This window comes from Scardinius erythrophthalmus (genome assembly GCF_964197995.2).
Source record: "Scardinius erythrophthalmus genome assembly, contig: HAP1_SCAFFOLD_156, whole genome shotgun sequence".
In the NCBI taxonomy this organism is placed as follows: Eukaryota; Metazoa; Chordata; class Actinopteri; order Cypriniformes; family Leuciscidae; genus Scardinius; species Scardinius erythrophthalmus.
This window is the reverse complement of record NW_028296455.1, coordinates 80,789-106,065: the sequence shown is the minus strand read 5'-3', so window position 1 is coordinate 106,065 and position 25,277 is coordinate 80,789. Positions and strand designations below refer to the sequence as shown.

The 25,277-nt window shown below is 39.1% G+C and overlaps 1 protein-coding gene across 1 annotated transcript; it reads right to left on the bottom strand.

Moving 5' to 3' along the window:
• Positions 1–899: 899 nt before the first annotated feature.
• ednrba (endothelin receptor Ba) lies at positions 900–24,804 on the bottom strand. Its single transcript, XM_081394729.1, has 7 exons — positions 24,034–24,804; positions 4,134–4,246; positions 3,833–4,037; positions 3,556–3,705; positions 3,172–3,305; positions 2,866–2,974; positions 900–2,215 (listed from the first exon to the last, which is right to left on the bottom strand). The coding sequence occupies exons 1-7, from the start codon at positions 24,442–24,444 to the stop codon at positions 2,078–2,080; spliced, it is 1,260 nt and encodes a 419-aa protein (XP_081250855.1). The 5' UTR covers positions 24,445–24,804; the 3' UTR covers positions 900–2,077.
• Positions 24,805–25,277: the final 473 nt, after the last annotated feature.

Below are 25,277 nucleotides of genomic sequence, written 5' to 3'. Positions count from 1 at the left end.
AATGTAGTTGAAAAACCTCTGTGATTTTTTACATCTTTTGAAGTTTTATTAAAGAATATATTAGTGTCCTGTATTCTCTATTCACAGTAAAAAAAATAATATATATATTGAATTACAATAAGGTCAGTTTAAATGCAGTAATTGGATGGCAACCTAGCTGCCAGTGTACTGTGTTTTCCTTCTCTATATACATCATTGTTTACTGTGATTTTCTACAGTACATAATTGATTATTGTGTTTTCTACAGTTGGAAGTTACTGTGATTTTCTACAGGGAATCATTGATTATTTTGTGTTTTTCAGCACATTGTTGGTTACTGTAATTTTCTACAGGACATAATTAATTATTGTGTGTTCTACATTTGAAGTTACTGTGATTTTTTATAGGACATTGCTGATTATTGTGACTATCACAGTACTTTTTTTATTTCTGCAATTTGTGACGGAGTATTCTACTGTGAACGGGTATACAGTAATTTCCTGTGCACAAACACAGTAAATTACTGTAGATTTCACATTTTGTTGTTTACAGTGTACCCATTATTTTTCAACATGGCAGACGAGGACATGTCCAAATGCATAGGTTTTTGATCACTATTTAGTTGACCTCCTATTCCTGATGTCTTGTCTCCATGGTGTTAATAATTCAATGTACTAATGGTGCAGGCTATCGTTAAAATAAAAAGTGACAAGCTTTTAGACGTGTTTTACTTTTCGAACAAATACCTTGAGGAGAAAGACTGTGCTCCACTGACTTGATGTGATTTTAAAGCCCTGAGTTCATCTGCCTTAGCAAAATAATTAAGTGAACAATTTCATTGGTTAATATTAGTAAACTTCTATTGCTAATTTTAACAACTCCGACTTTATTGCACATTGATACCACAGTCAACTGCAAATAGTGCAAACATACTTTTCTGTCTTTATTGTCTTAAGATTTGCATAGCAATAAATTTAAGAAAAAATGTCTTACCTAATAGATGGACAATACAACAAATAAATGCATAAACATTAAAAAGAAGAACTACAAAAAACAGGAAGTGAACAGAGACAGCAGGAATTATAATATGATGAAGTGATTAGTAAAATGTTTGAGGCCTTGGGTCATGTTGGATATTAATCATACAACCTGTGTAAAGGTTCAAAGAAAACTATAGATCTAATGTGAATCTTACGTTTCCATTATAAAACAGATGAGATAATCACAGTCTAAATTTGCAAGCATGTACAAAATTGACAAACACTGACAAATACACTATACTTAAAGATACATAATGAATTGTGAAACCACATCACATGCCCCCCCCCCCACACACACACACACACACACCCCCACACACCCCACACACACACACAAAAGTATAACATTTCCAAGCTAATAATAATATCAGTAACATTAGTAATATACTCTTCTGCATTAGGGTTAATTCAATTTCTGCCATGAAAAAGGCTGCAGGGGAATTCCATACAAAAACATGTGCACCAAAAACAAACCCACCCTTGTTCTTACAATCAATTGCTTTATAACATTTGGAAACTCTTTAAATGTACAGGGAACTACAGAGAGCATGTGAAGTCACATTCAAGTTTGGTCTAATATTTCTGTGAAGCATGAATGTATGAAGGTTGGGCAAAACTTGTGAACAGTGTTGTTCGGAGTGTGTGACAGTGTCAATGCTGAGATATTGAATCAGTGTTAAATCAGTCAGTTGAATTTGACAGTTTTTTTCCCCCACGGCATCTTAAACATTATCATAATATTAAAAATTCTGGATGCCAATGTTAAATAAAACTTAAAGCAGTTCCAAACAATACATGTAAAATGATGCCAGTCAGGAGTGAGTAAAAACTGGGACTTAAAGATACATTTAACTGGGACTTAAAGATATATTACAATACCTTTTTACCTTCTCTAACAAAAAAAAAAAAAAAACTAGATTTTATAGAACTTTCATACTGTAGCACCACATTCACTTGTTATGAGTATCCCTCCAGCTGACTCAGAGTTAGGTTTCATGGTATTAGCTTAATGTTAAATGCAATTGGTAGGCCACCGATACCTGTATGCAGATCAGTGCCTAAGTTGACGTGTATTTGTTGGAGGCACGGCTGTTGCTTTGTTCGGATCCTCGCTCTGTCACCTTCAGCTTCATGCAGGACTGCTTGTCATCCATGGCTAACATTTCAGGAGGCAGGCACCAGCAACACAGACATGACTGGAAGGGAACAGAGGAAGAAAAGTATTATTTATCACATAAACTACTGAATGATGCCTATAGCTCACACTTGCAAGAAAATTAAGATTAACTGAATAAGGCCTTAAAATATACAGGTGAACAAACTAAATATTGAAATCTTTGAAAATCGTTTACACTGAAAAGAATGAATGCACAATCTTAAAACATGTTTTTTTTTTTTTTAAGTTAAACATTTTATAACATGACATGGCATCATAAAAATTACATGGCATCATAAAATGTGGCTTTCACACGCAATGAAAGTTTCAAAACAGCATTTCATGTTTAAAGCAAGACACCCGTCTAATGCATATTATACAGAAAAACAAAAAGTAGGAATGCAAAAACAAGTTCTGTGGGAAGTGGCCCTATGTATTAAACATTTGTATTATCATATGCAGATATTATCACATTATTATAATATGCAGAGACTTTCATTTCAGTGATGAGAAATTTTTATATTTTTGTTTTCACTGAAAACTTCATATAAATGGTAGCCATATATCTACATTATTTAGTACATTGACATAGGAGTTTTTATTTTACCTAAATTTGCCAATATATTATTACTATATTTTTAATATTTTTACATCATAGCAGTACATCATTGTCTGTCAGTCTGTTCTTACTCTGAAGCAGCTCTTGAAGCGTTTGCTAACCATGTACAAAGCGATTGGGTTTATGCATGAGTTCACTGATGCCATGTTGATCCCAATATGATCAAGAACCAGGAAGAAACTACAGGTAAACAAACAAACAAACAAACAAACAGACTCATTATTATTAAGACTATGATGTACCAAAATTAGAGAGATTATTTGTTTCTAGATTACATGGCAGAACTGTTGTCCTCTGAAAGCCAAATTTAAATGTTTAGAAAAACATTGCAGTGTTTTAACAAGAGAAGCCTTTGAAGATAGTTGATGTGATCTTACCTCAAAAGCTCACAGCGATTAGGGTCTCTTTCATCATAAATGGTAAGCTTTAGAATACGGCTGAGGTGCAGTGGAAGCCAGCACAGTGCAAAGACTAGCACCAGACAGAACACGGTTTTAGCCACCTCACGCCTCTGTAGAGCACAATCATGTCTTTTGCCTATTTATTTTGATTTAGAGACAATCATAGTGGATTAAGACATAATGACAAGTAAACTATCCCCAGAGTAACAAACTTTGGGACAAGTTATTAAAGTGAGCAAGCTTTTTACGTCCCATTGGCAGTATAAAATTATGTCTTTATTTTGTAATGAGAGTGTATGGTCTCTCTTAAAAGAATATAAAGTGCACTTTCAAAAGTCATAGAGGACAGAGTGCTCTGACCTGTTTTAGGTGATCATTAAGTGCAATTTGGACTCCATTCTTCTTTCGAAGCATTTCACAGGTCATAAGAGTGTAGAAGATGGCAGTACACATCAGCGGCATGCAGAAGTAGAAACTAAAAAGCCACCAATCTTTGGCTGACTTATAAAACTGGAAATGAACACATATACCAAATTACCACTGACAAGTAATTAATATCATATTCAAGGTTGTCCAATTATTATGTGTCATGTCCAAAATTTAGTTGATCCAACTATTGTATGTCATGCAAACTGACCTGCATGAACTCGTTTTTCTGCATAGGGTGGAGCAAGCAAATTCTAAGCAGCTCTCCTTTGTAGTTCATTGTGATCATATCAAAGCCAATGGCCTCTGGCACTGCAAGTATGATGGACAGCATCCATATCAGAATTATTTCAATAGCGGTCCATTTGGGGACGCCGATGCCTTTAATGCGGTTCCATGATGCCACTGCTCGAAACCTTGGGACAATGATCAGTGCCAGAAGCAAAATTAATTAGTGTTACTAGATATTATCTAAGAGCTAAGAGCAAACAAATACAACAAAATACAGTTACCTGTCTATGCTCAGTGCACACAAACTCAGTACTGTGATGCCAACTGACGCCTTTTGTATAAAAGGAACCAGTTTGCAAAGTCCAACACCAAATGGCCAATCTTCTGCCAGAAGCTGAAAGACAGTTACTTTTGTGTCAATAAGTGCCAACAGAAAATTACACAGGGGAGAAAAAAAATTCAACCAAATATTTCCAGAAGAGCTGTTATGACTACACAATTATACCTTGTTTTTAGTGAGCCAATTGTTAAAAGCCCAGTGTTGAAGAGGATGTAGGACTTCCTAGTTTGTACATTTTTTTTTTTTTTTTCATGGAGTTAGATCATGGATGTTTTGATGAGCTGGAGCTGTCATTTTTTTTTCAGATTGCTCTACATACTTTATAAAGGGCTTAAAAGCTGGGCCACAACCCATAAGAAAAAATATTGGTGGACTTTGGTGGGTTATTTTTGGTAAAAAATGGCTTAAAGCCTTTATATATAATGCATTATAAAAGTGTAACAGAAGCAAGCTAGTAAGAGCTGTGCATGTAAACCTCACTCCCCTGGCCTCAAGAGGCACAATAGTGGCCGACGCTAGAGACTACTTTCTTTTCCTTGTTAGGGCGCACGCCTACAATGGCGGAGACGCCGGTTCAAGTAGGACCGGTTAGAAAAGCATTTTTAATGCATAATTATGCTTTGTTGTGCATAATTAAAAGCCCATAAAAATGCATAATTATGGGCTTTTGCTGATTGCTTGGAATCGCTGATCGATTGCTCCTGTCTGCCTCGTTGCCTGCTGTGAGTTTGTTTGCTTTGGTGCTGTAAGCTCCGTCTTAGCCTCGTATTTCTTTCTGTTTTGAACCATCATTTACTATCATTTCTAGTTGTTCATATTACTAAATACAGCTTACCCAACATCTCAGATTAACCTGACATCGCTAGCTTCCATTATTATTAGCACAACATGCTAGTAATTCGCTAGCCTGTTAACGCGCCACCTGTGCGCTCAGTTATTTTTTATTTATTTTTTCTCGCGCGCCCGCGCCTTTGAGTTCATAAAAAGCCCAGGTGAGTAAGAATCAGTCAACAAACATGGTGAGTAATGTCTTGTCCTGTTATTGTCACCTGCACTTCATGACACATGTTTAGCATAGCCTTCTCTGTCGGCAATATAGGATTTATATGTGATAAATGCAAGGAGACAGTTTGGCTGACGGAGAAGGTTTCAGAAGTAGAGACATGCATCTAAACTTTAATTGAGGATACTGATTAAAATATTTATTTAAGGTGCATAACAGACTAACGTTTCGATGTGGTTACATCTTCATCAGAGTCCTTGGAGAGAATGAGCAATGAAGCCATTAATAAGGATCATCAACAGGTGTGATTAAGGGGGCGTTGGCCACCCAAAAAAGTACATCCCTCTGAACCAAGGTGTCACACTCATAAAACAATCATTAAAGGGCAAGTGCCCACATTAAAAAAAAAAAAAAAAAAAAAAAAAAAAATTAATTATAAAGTTCACAATACAATGGGAATAAAAATATATTCTTAAACACTATTTTAATATGCTTAGGTGTTTAAAGGAAGCATGTTAAACTCAATTCATCATTTAGACCTAAAGGTTCTCGAGTGTTAAGTGTATGTATCCAAAACGCTTCCCTGCATAGGAGTTTATTAATAATGTCACCACCTCTGGGTGAAGGTAAGATTTTCTCAATACCCCAAAACTTCAAAGAAGCAGGGGAACCATGATTGGCCTGCTTATAGTGCCTCGCCATGGCATATGTTAAGTTCTGAGTACGAATTGCTGTTTTGTGTTCAGCTATCCTCAGTTTAAGTTGACGTTTTGTTTGACCTATGTACACCAATCCACAGGGACACTTCAGAAGGTATACTACATGAGTACTGTTACAGTTGATAAATGAAGAAATAGAATATTTCTTACCAGTACGGGGATGTGAAAAATCTTTCGCATTGGTCGAGTTGGAGCATTGCGCACAATTGCCACATTTATAGAAACCCAAAGGTGGGCTAGGAAGCCAAGTAGTAGAAGGTGGGATACTCATATCTGAATGAACCAATCGGTCACGAATGTTACGGGCACGTCTGAAAATGAACCTGGGCGGCTCAGCGCAGATGTCTTTGAGTGTCGGGTCACTATTAAGAACGTGCCAATGTTTGCGAATGATGTTCTTTATTCTTCCTGCTGCTGGAGTGTAGCTAGTTGAAAAAAATACTTTAGATGTCGTGTGAGGCTTAGGTTTTTTCTTTAATAATGAGGCACGGTCTGTATTAAAAGCCCTATCCCATGCTTTAGAAATATCAGATTTATCATAACCTCTTTGATCAAAAAGACGCGCTAGGTGGGCTGCTTTTGACATAAATTCACTTGTGGTACTACAATTTCTTCTGACTCGTAAGAACTGGCCCACTGGTATATTACGAATCAAGTGAGGCGAGTGATTACTGTCTGCTCTTAACAGGGTATTCCTGCTAAGAGGTTTACGGTAGATAGTAGATTGTAAGATATTATTTGCATCCTTAGAAATGGTAAGGTCTAAGAAATCAATGGACTGCTTGTTAAACTCCATAGTAAAAGACAAATAATCTGTAGTAGAATTTACATAAGTCAAAAAATTATTTAACTCACTAAGTGTGCCCTTCCATATTAGTAGAATATCATCTATATATCTGCGCCAAAGTGATATTTTGGAATGGAACGGGTTATTTTCAGTGTTCTGTATATATTTTTCTTCCCATAGGCCCATCACCAAACAAGCATATGAAGGTGCAAACGAGGACCCCATTGCAGTCCCCTGAAGTTGTAAATAGAATTTATCATAGTATTTGAAAAAGTTGTTAGATAAAATGATCTCGACAAGATTAACAAGGAATTCTGATGGAGGCAAAACATCAATGGGGCGTTTGGTAAGGTAATACAATATGGCTTGTAGGCCTATATGGTGGGGTATGCATGTATAGAGACTTTGTACATCCAACGATACAAGGACATCATTGCTTTCACACTTCCAATTGTCAATCAAATTTAACACATCAGTTGTATCCCCAAGGTATGATGGTAAACTGTGAACATATTGTCTTAAAAAGAAATCAACAAATTGTGAGAGAGGTTCGGTTAGGCTGCCTATACTAGATACAATAGGGCGCAAAGGAGGGTCATCAAGTCGTTTGTGAATTTTGGGTAGACCATAGAATACTGGACATCGAGGGTGGTCAATAAGTAGAAAAGCCTTTTCTTTATCGGTAATCCAGCCTTTTTTATGAGATGTATCGATAAATTCATTAATCATATTTTTTGTGCTGGAAGTAGGATTGTGAAGAAGGAGCTGATAATGTTTTTCATCATTTAATAATTAACTCTCCTTTGCCCCGTCGAATCAAAGTGACTCTTTCTCTCTTAAAGTGGACTCATTCAAATTCTTTAGACAGCTTCATCTTAAACATTTCTTTTCTAGGTCCAATGTCTTATCCAACGGTCATACTGTATGTAGAAACTATGTGTGACGAAGAGAGAGGTCCAGAGACGAAAAGCAGGTAATGTTCTCTTTAATGAAACAAGATTACGCCGTGCAGGCTGATAACAGAAAGTCACTCTTCAGAAAACAAAGCAAAGACTTAGTTCGTTGCTTCTCTCAGAATAAGAAGAAACAGAGGATACAGTTGATCAGCTCGTAGAAACAGAGGAGACTGCTGATCTGGCCACTCCTGGGCAGCGAGGACTGGAAAGCAGGTGAGCAGTGGAACCCTCTGCTATTCTCCACGGAGAGCACTGGATACAGCACAGAAATGGTAACTCACAGCAGATGATTACAGTTGCACAGTAGACAGCAGGACTAGACAGGACCAGACAGGACAGGACAAGGTTTCTCTTCAGAGCAATAACAGTAGACGTGCATCACAGTCAAACAATAATCCGACAATACAGACACGAAAGAGAGAACTAGATATAGCGAAGACAAAAGTGAAAGATAGAGAACAGGTGTGTAGATGGGATGCGAATGAGCAACAGCTGAGGGCGATGAGGTGAAGCGTAATGAGTGTGTGCGTAAGTGTGAGAGCAAGGAGGTAGTAAGGCGTAAAACAGCCAGCAGAGGGAGACAAGGGAAAGAAAAAGAGAAGGAAAGAGCCAGGATCATGACAGTACCCCCTCCTCAAAGTGCGCCCCCTGGCGCATCTGAGGAAGAGGACTGACGGGAGCGGAAAAATTCGTCAATAAGCGAGCGGTCCAGGACGTCCCGGGAGGGGATCCAGCATCTCTCCTCCGGCCCATAACCCTCCCAATCGACAAGAAATTGATGGCCCCTCCCCCTGGGGCGCACATCTAGTAATCTGCGAACTCGGTAGATGGGCGAACCCTCAACCCGGACCGGAGACAAGACAGGACGAGGAGGAGCGCGAATAACGGGCTTCAAACAAGAAACATGAAAAACTGGGTGAACCCTACGGAGATTGGCCGGCAATCGGAGTCTGACCGAGACCGGACTAAGGACCTTAATGACGCGGAATGGTCCAATGAATTTGGGGGCCAGCTTACGCGAAGGATACTGAAGGGGAAGGTTAGCGGTTGAGAGCCAGACCTTCTGTCCGCGGACATAACGGGGACTCTTGATGCGCCGCTTATTAGCGGATCGACGCGTCACAGAACGAGACTTACAAAGGGCGGACCTGACTATTCTCCAAGTTCGTTTGCAACGTTGAATAAACGCCTTAACCGAAGGAACCTTAGACTCGGTATCAGAAGCGGAGAAAAGGGGAGGTTGGTACCCCAAACTGCCTTGAAACGGCGACAGACCGGTGGCCGAGGCGGGAGCGGAATTATAGGCATATTCTGCCCAAGGAAGCTGTTCTACCCAGGACGCGGGATTACGAAAAGCAAGGGTGCGTAACAGACGACCGATAGTTTGGTTAGCGCGTTCAGCCTGACCATTTGTCTGGGGATGAAACCCGGAGGAGAGGCTGACAGAGGCACCTATGAGGCGACAAAACTCCTTCCAAAAGAGGGAGGAGAACTGTGGACCTCGATCCGAGACAACATTCTCGGGAAGACCATGGATTTTGAACACATGGTCAACGACAATCTGAGCGGTCTCTCTGGCTGACGGAAGCTTAGGCAATGGAATAAAATGGGCGGCTTTTGAAAAGCGATCAACGACCGTGAGAATTACGTGGTTACCCTTGGAAGAAGGGAGACCAGTGATGAAGTCAAGGGCAATTTGTGCCCACGGACGCGACGGAATAGGTAAGGGTCTAAGATACCCTGCCGGGGGTCTGTTACTGATCTTGGTCTGTGCGCAGATAGAACATGAAGCGATGAAGCGACGAATGTCTCGCTCGCGGTAAGGCCACCAAAATCGTTGTCGAACGGCGGAAATTGTGCCCCTTACCCCTGGATGAGCGAATAACTTAGACGAGTGACCCCACTGAAGAACGGCGCGGCGGGCGGAGGGTGGCACAAACAAAAGTCCCTTAGGGCAGAGCCTAGGCGTCTGAGTGCGAGAAAGGGCTCGTTTGACTAAACGTTCAATACCCCAGACGGCCGCGCCAACTACCACCCCACGAGGAAGAATTCCCTCATTAGTTGGCACGGTCCCTGAAGAGGGAAACTGGCGTGATAGAGCGTCAGGCTTTAAATTCTTGGACCCCGGCCGATAAGAGATAGAAAAATCAAAACGCATAAAGAAAAGAGACCAGCGAGCCTGACGGGCGTTAAGTCTCTTGGCAGAACGTATGTATTCGAGGTTCTTGTGATCGGTCCAAACCACGAACGGAACCGCAGCACCCTCAAGCCAGTGTCGCCACTCCCCCAAAGCCAGACGAATGGCCAGAAGCTCTCGATTACCTACATCATAATTTTGCTCGGCAGGGGTTAAACGATGTGAAAAAAAAGCGCAGGGGTGAATCCGCTCATCAGCTGAAGAGCGCTGAGAGAGGATGGCCCCTACCCCGACCTCTGAGGCATCGACCTCGACAATAAACTGCTTCTCTAAATCAGGCGTGACAAGAATGGGAGCGGAAGAGAAACGCGATTTGAGAAGATCAAAAGCTGCCTGGGCAGCTTCAGTCCAGGAGAATCGAATCTTAACAGACGTGAGCGCAGTGAGAGGGGCCGCAATCTGACTAAAATTTTGAATAAAGCGTCGATAAAAATTAGCAAACCCTAGAAAACGCTGGAGGGCAACGCGGGACTCTGGTCTAGGCCAGTCTGTAACAGCGCGAACCTTGGCAGGGTCCATACTGATTCCCTGGGCGGAAATAATGGAACCGAGAAACGAGACCGACTGGGAGTGAAAGGTGCACTTCTCGGCTTTGACAAAAAGACGATTCTCAAGAAGTCTTTGAAGGACCTGTCTTACGTGTTGCACATGAACTTGGAGATTAGGAGAGAAAATCAAGATATCGTCAAGGTAAACGAACACGAAAAGATTTAACATGTCTCTGAGAACATCATTGACAAGAGCTTGAAACACGGCGGGAGCGTTGACCAACCCGAACGGAAGAACGCGATATTCAAAGTGCCCTAGGGGTGTGTTAAACGCCGTTTTCCACTCATCACCCTCCTTGATGCGGACAAGATGATAGGCATTACGAAGGTCCAGTTTTGTGAAGAATTGAGCCCCCTGCAGTATCTCAAAGGCTGAAGACATGAGCGGCAGCGGATAACGGTTCTTAACAGTTATGTCATTCAAGCCTCTGTAATCAATGCAGGGGCGGAGCGAACCGTCCTTCTTCTTCACAAAAAAGAAACCTGCCCCCGCAGGAGAGGTGGAGGGAACGATAGTACCTGCGTCTAACGAATCGGAAAGATACTTCTCAAGAGCCTTGCGCTCAGGAACCGAAAGAGAATAAAGCCTTCCGCGAGGAGGCGTAGTACCCGGGAGAAGCTCAATGCTGCAATCGTACGGCCGATGGGGAGGGAGAGATGCGGCCCGGGAACGACTGAAGACCGCCCGCAAATCGAGGTACTCCTCAGGAACACCGGACAAATCCCCTGGCTCCTCCTGAAAAACAGGCACAGTAGATACAGGAGAGACAGCAGACACAAGACATTCTATATGACATGAAAGCCCCCATGAGAGTATGGAATTCTTAGCCCAGTTAATATGAGGGTTATGTTTAACCAACCATGGATGACCCAAAACTACAGGGGTATTAGGCGAATCAAAAATTAAAAAAGAAATAGTCTCTTTGTGGTTACCAGACACGGTGAGACTCACCGGTGCTGTAGAGCAGCAAACCTGGGCGAGAATTCGACCATCCAGGGCGAAGACAGGAGTGAGGTCTTGAAGGTCTAATAGGGAAATACCCTGTTTAAGAGCCCAGTTCCTGTCCATAAAATTTCCCTCAGCTCCAGAGTCTATCAGAGCGGGACAGGTGACAGACGAGTTGGCCCAGCGGAGGAAAACAGGAAATGTGGTCCGGGAGCGCAGTAGAGGGTCCAGAGAGGATGCGCTCACCAGTCTCCCTCTTATGACTGGTGAGCTTTGGCTTTTACTGGGCACTGTGTAGCGAAGTGCTTATCCGAACCGCAGTAAAGACACAGACGGTTGACGATTCTACGATGGCGCTCAGCAGCCGAGATCCGTATCCCTCCTAACTGCATTGGCTCGTGTTCGGTAGAAATTGCAGGTGGAGAGCTGGCGGTAGATGAAAGAGTAGGCGTGGTCATAGCACGGCGAGTCCGCTGGCGCAGTTCAAAGCGCTTCTCAACGCGTAAAGCAGAGTCTATCAGTGGGTCAAGACGAGTAGGGACCTCACGAGCCAACACCTCATCCTTAATCTCAGCATTGAGACCTTCAATAAAACGAGCCACCAGAGCAGGCTCGTTCCAACCACAGGAGGTGGCGAGAGTCCGGAACTCCACAGAAAAGTCAGAGACAGAGCGGCGTCCCTGCCGTAAGCAGGACAGTGTGCGAGAAGCCTCAGGACCATGGACTGAGCGGTCGAAAACTCGCAGCATCTCCTCTTTAAACAGTGAATATCGGATCAGACAATCAGCTTCAGCATTCCAGACAGCTGTTCCCCACTCGCGGGCTCTCCCCTTGAGAAGAGAGATTACATAGGCTATTCGGGAGCGCTCTCTTGTGTAGATAGATGGCTGGAGCGAGAAAACGACCTCACACTGGGTGAGGAAAGGCAGGCATTCCGTAGGTTCACCAGCGTAACAAGGAGGGTTGTTGACCCTCGGTTCAAGTGTACCTGATGAGGCCGACTGGGAAGCGTCCATGCGAAGCACGTGGAGCTGCTGAGAGAGATCGGCCACTTGAGCGGTCAGCGAGTCCACAACACGGCGGGCGGCGGAGAGTTCTTCATCGTGCCGACCCAGTAAGGCGCCCTGCATCTCCACAGCGGCCTGGATAGGATGTTCACCAGCCTGCTCCATTCTGTTGGTCGGATTATTCTGTGACGAAGAGAGAGGTCCAGAGACGAAAAGCAGGTAATGTTCTCTTTAATGAAACAAGATTACGCCGTGCAGGCTGATAACAGAAAGTCACTCTTCAGAAAACAAAGCAAAGACTTAGTTCGTTGCTTCTCTCAGAATAAGAAGAAACAGAGGATACAGTTGATCAGCTCGTAGAAACAGAGGAGACTGCTGATCTGGCCACTCCTGGGCAGCGAGGACTGGAAAGCAGGTGAGCAGTGGAACCCTCTGCTATTCTCCACGGAGAGCACTGGATACAGCACAGAAATGGTAACTCACAGCAGATGATTACAGTTGCACAGTAGACAGCAGGACTAGACAGGACCAGACAGGACAGGACAAGGTTTCTCTTCAGAGCAATAACAGTAGACGTGCATCACAGTCAAACAATAATCCGACAATACAGACACGAAAGAGAGAACTAGATATAGCGAAGACAAAAGTGAAAGATAGAGAACAGGTGTGTAGATGGGATGCGAATGAGCAACAGCTGAGGGCGATGAGGTGAAGCGTAATGAGTGTGTGCGTAAGTGTGAGAGCAAGGAGGTAGTAAGGCGTAAAACAGCCAGCAGAGGGAGACAAGGGAAAGAAAAAGAGAAGGAAAGAGCCAGGATCATGACACTATGATTCTAATACTAAGGAGACCCCTAGAGAAATGACTCCCTTTAAAAAGAAATCAAGGTTTTTGCCCTCTTCTAATTTAAATCCTACCATTGTCACTTTTAGTCAGCTAGTTGAGCAAGACATGGCTAAAATAAGTAGGCCCTTTCCTCCCAAAAATAAAAATATGGAAAAAAGTGAACTGGATGCGCTACGCTCTTTGGAATCTAGACATGACATTATTATTCGTCCAGCTGACAAGGGAGGCGCTGTTGTGGTTATGGGCTTAAAGAACTATGATTGTGGTATATTTAAATTATTAAATGATGAAAAACATTATCAGCTCCTTCTTCACAATCCTACTTCCAGCACAAAAAATATGATTAATGAATTTATCGATACATCTCATAAAAAAGGCTGGATTACCGATAAAGAAAAGGCTTTTCTACTTATTGACCACCCTCGATGTCCAGTATTCTATGGTCTACCCAAAATTCACAAACGACTTGATGACCCTCCTTTGCGCCCTATTGTATCTAGTATAGGCAGCCTAACCGAACCTCTCTCACAATTTGTTGATTTCTTTTTAAGACAATATGTTCACAGTTTACCATCATACCTTGGGGATACAACTGATGTGTTAAATTTGATTGACAATTGGAAGTGTGAAAGCAATGATGTCCTTGTATCGTTGGATGTACAAAGTCTCTATACATGCATACCCCACCATATAGGCCTACAAGCCATATTGTATTACCTTACCAAACGCCCCATTGATGTTTTGCCTCCATCAGAATTCCTTGTTAATCTTGTCGAGATCATTTTATCTAACAACTTTTTCAAATACTATGATAAATTCTATTTACAACTTCAGGGGACTGCAATGGGGTCCTCGTTTGCACCTTCATATGCTTGTTTGGTGATGGGCCTATGGGAAGAAAAATATATACAGAACACTGAAAATAACCCGTTCCATTCCAAAATATCACTTTGGCGCAGATATATAGATGATATTCTACTAATATGGAAGGGCACACTTAGTGAGTTAAATAATTTTTTGACTTATGTAAATTCTACTACAGATTATTTGTCTTTTACTATGGAGTTTAACAAGCAGTCCATTGATTTCTTAGACCTTACCATTTCTAAGGATGCAAATAATATCTTACAATCTACTATCTACCGTAAACCTCTTAGCAGGAATACCCTGTTAAGAGCAGACAGTAATCACTCGCCTCACTTGATTCGTAATATACCAGTGGGCCAGTTCTTACTAGTCAGAAGAAATTGTAGTACCACAAGTGAATTTATGTCAAAAGCAGCCCACCTAGCGCGTCTTTTTGATCAAAGAGGTTATGATAAATCTGATATTTCTAAAGCATGGGATAGGGCTTTTAATACAGACCGTGCCTCATTATTAAAGAAAAAACCTAAGCCTCACACGACATCTAAAGTATTTTTTTCAACTAGCTACACTCCAGCAGCAGGAAGAATAAAGAACATCATTCGCAAACATTGGCACGTTCTTAATAGTGACCCGACACTCAAAGACATCTGCGCTGAGCCGCCCAGGTTCATTTTCAGACGTGCCCATAACATTCGTGACCGATTGGTTCATTCAGATATGAGTATCCCACCTTCTACTACTTGGCTTCCTAGCCCACCTTTGGGTTTCTATAAATGTGGCAATTGTGCGCAATGCTCCAACTCGACCAATGCGAAAGATTTTTCACATCCCCGTACTGGTAAGAAATATTCTATTTCTTCATTTATCAACTGTAACAGTACTCATGTAGTATACCTTCTGAAGTGTCCCTGTGGATTGGTGTACATAGGTCAAACAAAACGTCAACTTAAACTGAGGATAGCTGAACACAAAACAGCAATTCGTACTCAGAACTTAACATATGCCATGGCGAGGCACTATAAGCAGGCCAATCATGGTTCCCCTGCTTCTTTGAAGTTTTGGGGTATTGAGAAAATCTTACCTTCACCCAGAGGTGGTGACATTATTAATAAACTCCTATGCAGGGAAGCGTTTTGGATACATACACTTAACACTCGAGAACCTTTAGGTCTAAATGATGAATTGAGTTTAACATGCTTCCTTTAAACACCTAAGCATATTAAAATAGTGTTTAAGATGAATATATTTTTATTCCCATTGTATTGTGAACTTTATAATTAATTTTTTTTTTTTTTTTTTTTTTTTTTTTATGTGGGCACTTGCCCTTTAATGATTGTTTTATGAGTGTGACACCTTGGTTCAGAGGGATGTACTTTTTTGGGTGGCCAACGCCCCCTTAATCACACCTGTTGATGATCCTTATTAATGGCTTCATTGCTCATTCTCTCCAAGGACTCTGATGAAGATGTAACCACATCGAAACGTTAGTCTGTTATGCACCTTAAATAAATATTTTAATCAGTAGACATCTGTGCTGCACCGGCGATTCCTTTTGTTTGAATTGTTTTGTCCTGCCCTGGTTGCACCGGATTGTTTGTGGATTACAGAAGCGCAGATAACTCTCTTTTCAATTTAATTGAGGATAGTAAGAGTGCTAGAGCTTTAGATACTATTTTGGATGCGCCTAGCATAGTGAACTCTTTACATAATTCGGTTCCGGCTGAATTAGTGCCTGCGCAGCAAGGCAAATGGGTGAGGGATTGCTCTAGTCGCAGATAAAAAAAAACACTCTTCCATTCCGATTGCCATAACAAATCGATTTGCCCCACTCAGTGAAATGCCCACTGAGAATTCTGTTGATTGTGCCCTAGTAATTGGTGATTCGATCACACGGAACATGAAAATAGAGCCATCAGCCACCATAGTTACATGTTTGCCGGGAGCCAGAGCACCTGACATCAAAGCAAATTTAAAAGTGCTGGCTAATGCTAATCGTAAATTCTCTAAGATCATTATTCATGTCAGCACTAATGATGTTCGATTTCGCCAGTCGGAGATCACCAAAATTAATATTAAAGAGGTGTGTGAACTCGCAAGTACGATGTCAAGCACTGTAATTTGCTCTGGCCCCCTTCCTGTTCGCAGGAGTGATGAGATAGTTAGTAGATTGTGTTCACTCAATGGCTGGCTGTCTAATTGGTGTCCGCTTAATAATATATAATTCATAGACAATTGGAAAAGTTTTTGGGGCAGACCTGACCTGTTGAAAAGAGATGGTATTTATCCATCCTGGGATGGTGCTGCTTTTCTCTCTAGTAATTTGGCTCATAGTCTTAGAGATAAAAAATGACAAATTGGGCACCAGGTCAGGAAGCAGACAGACTGGCTTAACCGACTGTCTGCTAGCGGCCTCGTGTCACCAAGGTCAGATAAATCCCATCACATAGAGCCTCTTTCACCTAGATATCATCATATAGAGACTGTGTCTGTTCCCCGAATTTGGAAATCCAAAAAACGTCCAAACCCATCTAAGATTAAAAATGTGATGTTTAACAAATAAAAAACAGATATAATACAGATGAGCAAATGCTAAAGCTTGGGTTGCTGAATATTCAATCGTTTACTCCAAAAGCACTCATTGTTAATGATATGATTTCAGATAATAACCTAGATGTGCTGTGTTTGACAGAAACCTGGCTAAAACCAAACAATTACATTACTTTAAATGAGTCCACCCCGCAAGATTACTGTTATAAACATGAACCTCGTCTGAAACGCAAAGGGGGAGGTGTTGCTGTAATTTACAGTAATATTTTCAAAACCACTAAGAAATCTAGTTTTAAATATACTTCTTTTGAAGTGTTGGTGCTTAATGTACAAATATATAGTGTAAACGATAAATCACATTTGAGATTCGTGCTGGCTACTGTATACAGGCCACCAGGGCACCATAAAGATTTTATCAAAGAATTTGCGGACTTTCTATCAGAATTAATATTGATTGCAGATAAAGTACTAATTGTTGGTGATTTTAATATACACATAGATAATGAAAAAGATGCATTGGGATTGGCATTTAAAGACATTGTAAACTAAATTGGAGTTAGACAACATGTGTCAGGACCAACTCATTTTCGTAATCATACTCTAGATCTAATATTATCACATGGAATAGATGTCGATGCCGTTGAAATTCTGCAGCAGAGCGATGACATCTCAGATCATTATCTAGTCTCATGTAAATTACATTTAGCCAAGGCTGCAAAGCCGACTCCGTGTTATATGTTAGACCTATCACTTCTGCCACTAAAGATTGCTTTATTAATAATCTTCCTGATCAGTTTCGTCATCTCAGCATCCCAGATAGCTTAGAAGAACTTGATATTGCAACAGAAACTTTTAACTCTCTCTTTTCCAGCACTTTAGACACAGTTGCTCCGTTGCGCTTAAAGAAGATTAAAGAAAATAGTCCAACGGCGTGGTACATCGAGCACACTCGGGCCCTTAAGAGAGCAGCCAGAAAAATGGAACGCAACTGGAAGAAAACAAAACTAGAGGTATTTCGCATTTCATGGAAGGAGAGCTCGATTACTTACAGAGAGGCTTTAAAAGCTGCTAGATCTGCTTATTTTGCAACCCTATTAGAAGAATATAACATAATCCTAGGTATTTATTTGAAACGGTGGCTAAACTAATGAAAAAGAAAGCTTCAAGCACCGAAGTTTCCAAGCAACACAGCAGTAATGATTTTATGAACTTCACTTATAAGATTGATAATATCAGGGACAAAATTATAACTATGCAACCGTCTACTACAGTATCACATAAGGCAGTGCATTGTAGTCTCCCTGAGGAAAAATTTGATTAATTCGTTGCTATAGGAGAGGAAGAATTTACTAAACTCATTAAATCATCTAAATCGACAACATGTATGTTAGACCCTATACCGACTAAGCTACTGAAAGAAATACTTCCAGAGGTCATAGATCCTCTTCTTAATATCATTAATTCGTCTTTGTCTCTAGGATACGTACCAAAAAACTTTAAGCTGGCTATGATTAAACCGCTTGTTAAAAAAACGAAACTTGATCCTACAGAATTAGTCAATTACAGGCCGATCTCGAATCTACCTTTTCTGTCAAAGATATTAGAAAAGGCAGTATCCTCACAACTGTGTTCCTTTATTGAAAGAAATGATATCTGCGAGGATTTCCAGTCCGGATTTAGACCGTACCATAGTACCGAGACGGCTCTCGTTAGAGTCACAAATGATTTGCTCTTATCATCCGATCGTGGTTGTATCTCTCTATTAGTGTTACTCAATCTTAGTGCTGCATTTGACACCATTGACCACAACATTCTTTTAAATAGACTCGAACATTATGTTGGCATTAGTGGAATTGCACTAGCATGGTTTAAATCATACTTATCTGACCGTTATCAGTTTATAGCAGTAAATGAAGAGATGTCTCATCGATCACAAGTTCAGTATGGCGTACCACAAGGCTCAGTACTAGGGCCGCTGCTGTTCACTCTGTACATGCTACCATTAGGAGATATCATTAGGAAACATGGAATTAGCTTCCACTGTTATGCTGTGATGCGATACTCAGCTGTATATTTCTTCAAAACCTAACGAAACTTATCAATTCACAAAATTAACGGAATGCATAGCTGATATAAAAAATTGGATGACTCGTAATTTCCTACTTCTAAATTCTGAAAAAACAGAGATTCTAATTATTGGACAAAAAACGTCCTCACGTAATAACCTAGAATACTGTCTAACACTTGATGGCTGCTCTGTTAAGTCTTCGTTGTCGGTTAGGAACCTGGGTGTGCTCTTTGATACCAATCTTTCATTTGAAAGTCACGTGTCTAGTATCTGTAAAACCGCATTTTTCCATCTTAAAAATATATCTAAATTACGCCATATGCTCTCATTAACAAATGCGGAACAATTAGTTCATGCTTTCATGACCTCAAGGCTAGATTATTGTAATGCTCTACTGGGTGGTTGCCCTGCACGCTTAATAAACAAACTACAGCTAGTTCAAAACGCAGCAGCTCGAGTTCTTACCAGAACCAGGAAGTATGACCATATTAGCCCGGTTCTGTCAACACTGCATTGGCTGCCTATTAAACATCGCATAAATTTTTAAATATTGCTGATTACTTACAAAGCACTAAATGGTTTAGCTCTGCAGTACTTAAGCGAGCTCTTAACGCATTATAGTCCTTCACGTCTATTGTGATCTCAAAATTCCGGCCAGTTAATAATACCTAGAATATCAAAATCGACTGCTGGCGGTATATCCTTCAACTATTTAGCACCAAAACTTTGGAACAGTCTTCCTAACATTGTCCGGGAAGCAGACACACTCTGTCAGTTCAAAGCTAGATTAAAGACACATCTCTTTGACCCACATAATACATTATAGACTTCTATAATTCAATGTTAGGCTGCATAGATTAGGTCAGCCGAAACCGGGAACACTTCCCATAAATCCTGATGTACTCGTTACATCATAAGAAGAATGGCATCAACGCTAATTTTAGTGTCTTTGTTTATCCCAAGGTTTTCCCGCAGCCTGCCGGATCCAGGCTGTATCCAGATCTGACGAAGGACCTTCGCCTGGACCCGATGACAACGCAGTGCAGAAGTGCCAACTAGTCTCTCCCTATGGAGGATCCCTTTACCACTCTACAGATAAAGCGTTGTCGGGAAAATTTGTTTCGTGTACCTACCCCGAAGTGACAAAATAAAATAAAATTCTGTATCAAAATTTATAAGGAAAGACCAGTACTTTGTTTAGGCTTGGTTTGTAGGGAATTACAAACCTGCACACATATATTCAAACGCACATAACTATAGAACCAATTCTTAATGCACATGTGAACACCATCAGCGTTTATCACAGGTTCGCGTTTAAAGTCTGTGTAGAGAGAATGGTGTCGTCTTAGCGGCCCCTAATTTAATAACAAATGATCGTTGCGACGGAAGCAAATCAATCAAAACTAACTTTAGCTGGAAAATAACTTTATTAAAGAACCGCTATAAAGCCAAAACAATCTCTGTTGCCTTAAATTATATGCTTATCTCTGTAAAGCTGCTTTGAAACAATCTACATTGTTGTGTATAAATGAAGCGCTGTATAAATGAAGATGACTTGACTTGACTTTGTAATGCACCTTATAATGCATTGTATGGTCTCATGAATAATTGTAACCACAGTTATAATACATTATAATACTTATCTATTCATTGAACACACCTTTAGAAATTATAATGCATTGAAACACATGACAGACAAACAATTTCAGATGTAACAAGGAATGTGCAAATTGAATGCATTTTAACTTGGGTTACAGTTATTTATGAAAAGATATAATGCATTATAACATACATTATGGATACCATTATAATGCATTATAAATATAGGCATTAAGTAAAGCGTTACCATTCTTTTTTTATTGTTAAATATGAAATTCGATTTAATCTTTATATTAATCTTATATTCTCCCTTTTTAATGCTGCATCACATTTGTTGATCAACAGCATGTTAGATTTTTGTCTTGAGATGTACAGGAACAGTTAAAAGTGTGGATACATTACTATTTGTAATGTTTTTGAAATGAATATCTTATGCTCTTCAAGCCTGCATTTATTTGATCAAAAATATATATATATATATATATATATAAAAAAAAGGTAATATTGTGAAATATTATTACAATTTAAAATAATGGGTTTCTATTTTAACATACTTTACAATATAATTTATTTCTGTTATGCAAAGCTGATTTTGCATTACTCCAGTCTTCAGTGTCACATGATCCTTCAGAACGTTGAAACGTTGGAAACGAAAAAAAAAAAACACAAATTTTGTATGTATGCAAATTGTATGATATCCAAGGTACACATTTCCAGTAACTGTGCAGTTAATTATCATATTGTATTTTCATAGTTTTTTTTTTCCTCTCCCCAAATTTGTCACTACCGAAACACAATAATATTTTTTTTGCCATTTAAAAAAAAATAAATCACAGGTTAATCAATACAATTTTAACAATATTTCAAGTGTAATTTATAAGATTTGTTGTATTTTGAATCCAATCTTTCTTTGTAAAAGGCATTAAGGTAATCATACTGATTTCAAAGTTAAGGATTCATTAGTTTGAATATACATTGAACCAAACACTATAATAACATCTTAGTTGATAATTCAACTAAACTTTATTTTAGACAAACCATGCATGTTTCGGTCGTGACGGCACATTTTCGGTAGTGACAGTAATGTTTTGGTAGCGGCCACATCACATTACAAAATTTTAACTTGCATACTAAAACACAACTAAAACATACTAAGATACTAATGATTTGCATAACTGTACTAAAATTTTTATTATTTCCCCCAAATAAATGATTATGTGTTCCCTTTTGTCACTACCAAAACAATGATGACATGTTTCGGTCATGACTGTTTTGGTAGTGACAATTTTAGATACTTTTGAGCCTAACTCAAAGATGCTAGCCAGCACATGGTTAACTAGTACAGTTCTGAACAGTTGTACACACACAAAAACTAAATTGTATCAAATAACACTCAGAAAACCATGATGTCACAAACGAAACTTTACCACATTTCGGTAGTGACTGTATCGGTAGTGACAATTTTAGATACTTTTGAGCCTAGTTCAAAGATGATAACCAGCACATGGTTACCTAGCACAGTTCTGAACAGTTGGAATAACAACCAAAAATAAAAATAAAATGCGGGACGCATTTTTTTACATAAAGTTTCAAGATTTAAAAATAAAATATAAAATAAATGTTTTTGTTTTTTTGTTTTTTTACTTCACTTTTTAAAAGAAATCAAAAGATATTTTTAAAAACAACAATGAAAAAATGAAAAAAAAAAAATTTCAATATCATTTTCACAAGTTGAAATATAGGGGTTAGGGTTCGGGACAGCCACCTCCCAATTGAAAGTACCCAATAAATTATGATTTTATATTAAGCTTACTGATATTTGAAATATTACGGTGGGATTCAATAGATCTACAATTTGAATACTTGCTTTTTAAATGTTTTTTTTTTTTTTTTGGTTGTGGGACAGCAGTTTGCTCCAATTCTGTAGAACGGCCCATATATTGTTACGAAATATTTATATTTTAAATAAATGCTGTTCTTTTTTTTATTTTACTTTTGTTATTAATCAAAGAATCCTAAAAAAATATTGTTATAAAAAAAAGCAGAACAACTGTTTCCAACATTGATAATACATCAGCATATTAAAATGATTTCTGAAAGATCATGTGACACTGAATACAGGAGTAATGATGCTGAAAATTCAGCTTTGCTTAACAGAAATAAATTGTATTTTAAAGTAGACCTATATTAAAATAGAAAACCATTATTTTAAATTGTTTTATTGAATATTTCAATATAGTAAAAAAAAAAAAAATCTGCATGCATTTTTGATCAAATAAATGCAACCTTGGTGAGCAGAAGAGACTTAAAAACATACAAATAGTAATGTTTCCAAACTTTTGACCGGTACAGTATGGATCTCATTTCAACTTTCAGATGTATATGTTCCCCTTTAAAAGGCAAATAATGCAAATTTCATATAGAAGGGTTTGAACATCTACATAAAGATGAAAGCACAACAAATTGTAGTTCATTGTTAAATGTAAATCAACAGCCTTGACAATGACTTTTTAAATTAAATAGACTGTTGTTAGAAACTGCTATTTGAATTGTACATAGTTTGGTTTTTTTTTTTTTTTTTACATTGTGGACCCATGTCTCATATGGAATTCCAACGCTGCCAATATTAAAAATAAATAAATAAATATATAAATAAATATACATAGAAAAGCAAAAAAAAACCGAAAATAAATAATTATTTATAGATTTATTTCCTTATTTATGTATATGTTTATTTTTTTCCATATTTATTTATTTATTCTTTTATTTATTTATACATTTATTCATTTCTACATTTATTTATTTATACATTTATTTATTTTTACATTTATTTATTTCAACATTTATGTATTTCTACATTTATTTATTTATTCCTACATTTCTTCCTGCGCAGGGTAATGAGGAGGGCGTGGTTTACCTCAGACATAGCAATCGAGCTCAGAGTAAGCGAAGGCGAAGGGTTGATGCCACAGTGACACCCTGTGGCGAAATACAATAAGTATAGCTCACTGACGTTGATGCGGTCTGTGACTGCGAGGTATATGGTCAAAATCCTAAATCTTACTGTGTGACATGGATAGGCTACTCTTTATTCCGGACATGGCCGTAGAACATCGTTTGGTCTGGATTTGTAAAATGTCCTGGGCTAACAAACATGAAACAGGGACTCTGAAATGGAAGCGCTTGATATTTTCCATTTTTCGGTCAGAACTTACGGAAAGGAAGCAGGGCACATATAGGCTACAGTGAAGTCAACGCAAGCATATTGACCAATGCTTAATGAATAAATAAAAGAATAAATAAATAAATATGGAAAAAAATAAATATATACATAAATAAGGAAATAAATCTATAAATAATTCTTTATTTTCGTTTTTTTTGCTTTTCTATGTATATTTATTTATATATTTATTTATTTCTTTTTTTACATTTATTTGTATATTTATTTATGTATTTATTTATTTTTAATATTGGCAGCGTTGGAATTCCATAGTCTCAAGCCTTCCATAAGTTAAAGGATGTGTGAATTTATCTACATGATTGGTTGAATATTGCAATGCTCATAAAATGTCATTGACCTGTTTCAGATTTCAAAACTGTGAGGTACCGTTTATTTACGTTGCGACCAAGTAAACTGAGTTTACAAGTTAACATGTGTCATAAAATGGAAAAAGGGTTTTAAAAGAGAAAACGAAAGGTGTTTTTTTAATGAAAGACTAAATAAATAAAAGCTTTCCTGCAAACTGTGCTTACCTTATACACGTTGATGGGTATGTCTATCACGATATGCAACAGGTCCCCGAGCGCCAGACTTGCAATGAGGATATTAGGACCGTTACGCATGCATTTATTTTTATAAATGATTCTGAGCAGCGTAGAGTTTCCGATTATCCCAACAACAAACACAAGGCATGAAGCCACGGTGTTAATATACTTGAAAGTATCCCTGATTTCCGTGGGACCAGTGCACATAGGCGGCAAAACTCTTGGTCGTCGAGGCATGGACTCATTGACCACACTGTCTTTTCCAAGTGCAGATTTGAGAGTTGGAGACACGGGTCCCGTGGAAAATTGCCTCTGATTAAAATCCTTCCCTTGAGCACTTATTAAGACGAGGTGTCCAGACAGGAGAATGAGCAAACAAACAACGCATCTCGTGTCCATCGTTTATATGAAATGTAACCTATGGTAAATACACACTATGGTAAAACTGTTATTAATTTAATCATTAGATTGACAGGCAGCCAAAGGTCTGGCCCTAGAATTACAGAGGCTTTAATAAACCAACGGCAATAGTCTCTTCACGATAATATTGGTTGCAATATTGGTACCCTTCGCAAGTTATTCGTAAAGAGAAAATCGAGAGAAAGTCCTTTCGTCTCTTGACAAGTTAATCCATCAGAACTCCAGATGACTTAATTTAGCGCACATTTCCTTCTAAACGCAAGGATATGTTTCACATAACCACAACGTTACGATTAAGTGTTTTATCCCTGTTGTATCTGTGCAGCGTTTCCTCAGACTAGCCTACTCTCCCCCCGACCCTCTAAATAACTTGAAAATCAGAAAGGACCACGCAGAGTATAACGAGAGGGATGGTGACCGCGTGCATGTAATTACCCAGCAAACATGGTACGGTCTGACTACGTCACTATAGTCGTCCTTTGGTTAGCGTGACATTAGGCTCGTTTGAGATGCTCCTCGCCTGAAATTTAGGCGAGAATAGGCAGCTGCAGTAAGGGAGGAGTGAAATAAGTGCAGTCAAGATGAACACGTTTTCTCTTCTAGTAGTGGATCCGACCCGCTACGAAATCAAAGGTGGTATCACAGTTTCAAAATCAAAGAGAACAATCACGGTTACTTGTTATTAAGCTGTGTCGTCAGCATGTCGTTTCCAATCGTGCTTTTTGATCATTGCAGTCGAGGGTGAGCAACCCCACAAGGCAATAAATAAATAAAAACAAAATTATTACTAATACTAATTACTACAGTATTAG

Coding starts and splice junctions, on each gene's coding strand:
- ednrba (XM_081394729.1), bottom strand. CDS start 24,444: ATGGACACGAGATGCGTTGTTTGTTTGCTCATTCTCCTGTCTGGACAC. Junction 3,706..3,832: donor AGAAAAACGAGTTCATGCAG/GTCAGTTTGCAT, acceptor GTTCATTTCCAG/TTTTATAAGTCAGCCAAAGA. Junction 3,306..3,555: donor TTAATGATCACCTAAAACAG/GTCAGAGCACTC, acceptor TGTGCTCTACAG/AGGCGTGAGGTGGCTAAAAC.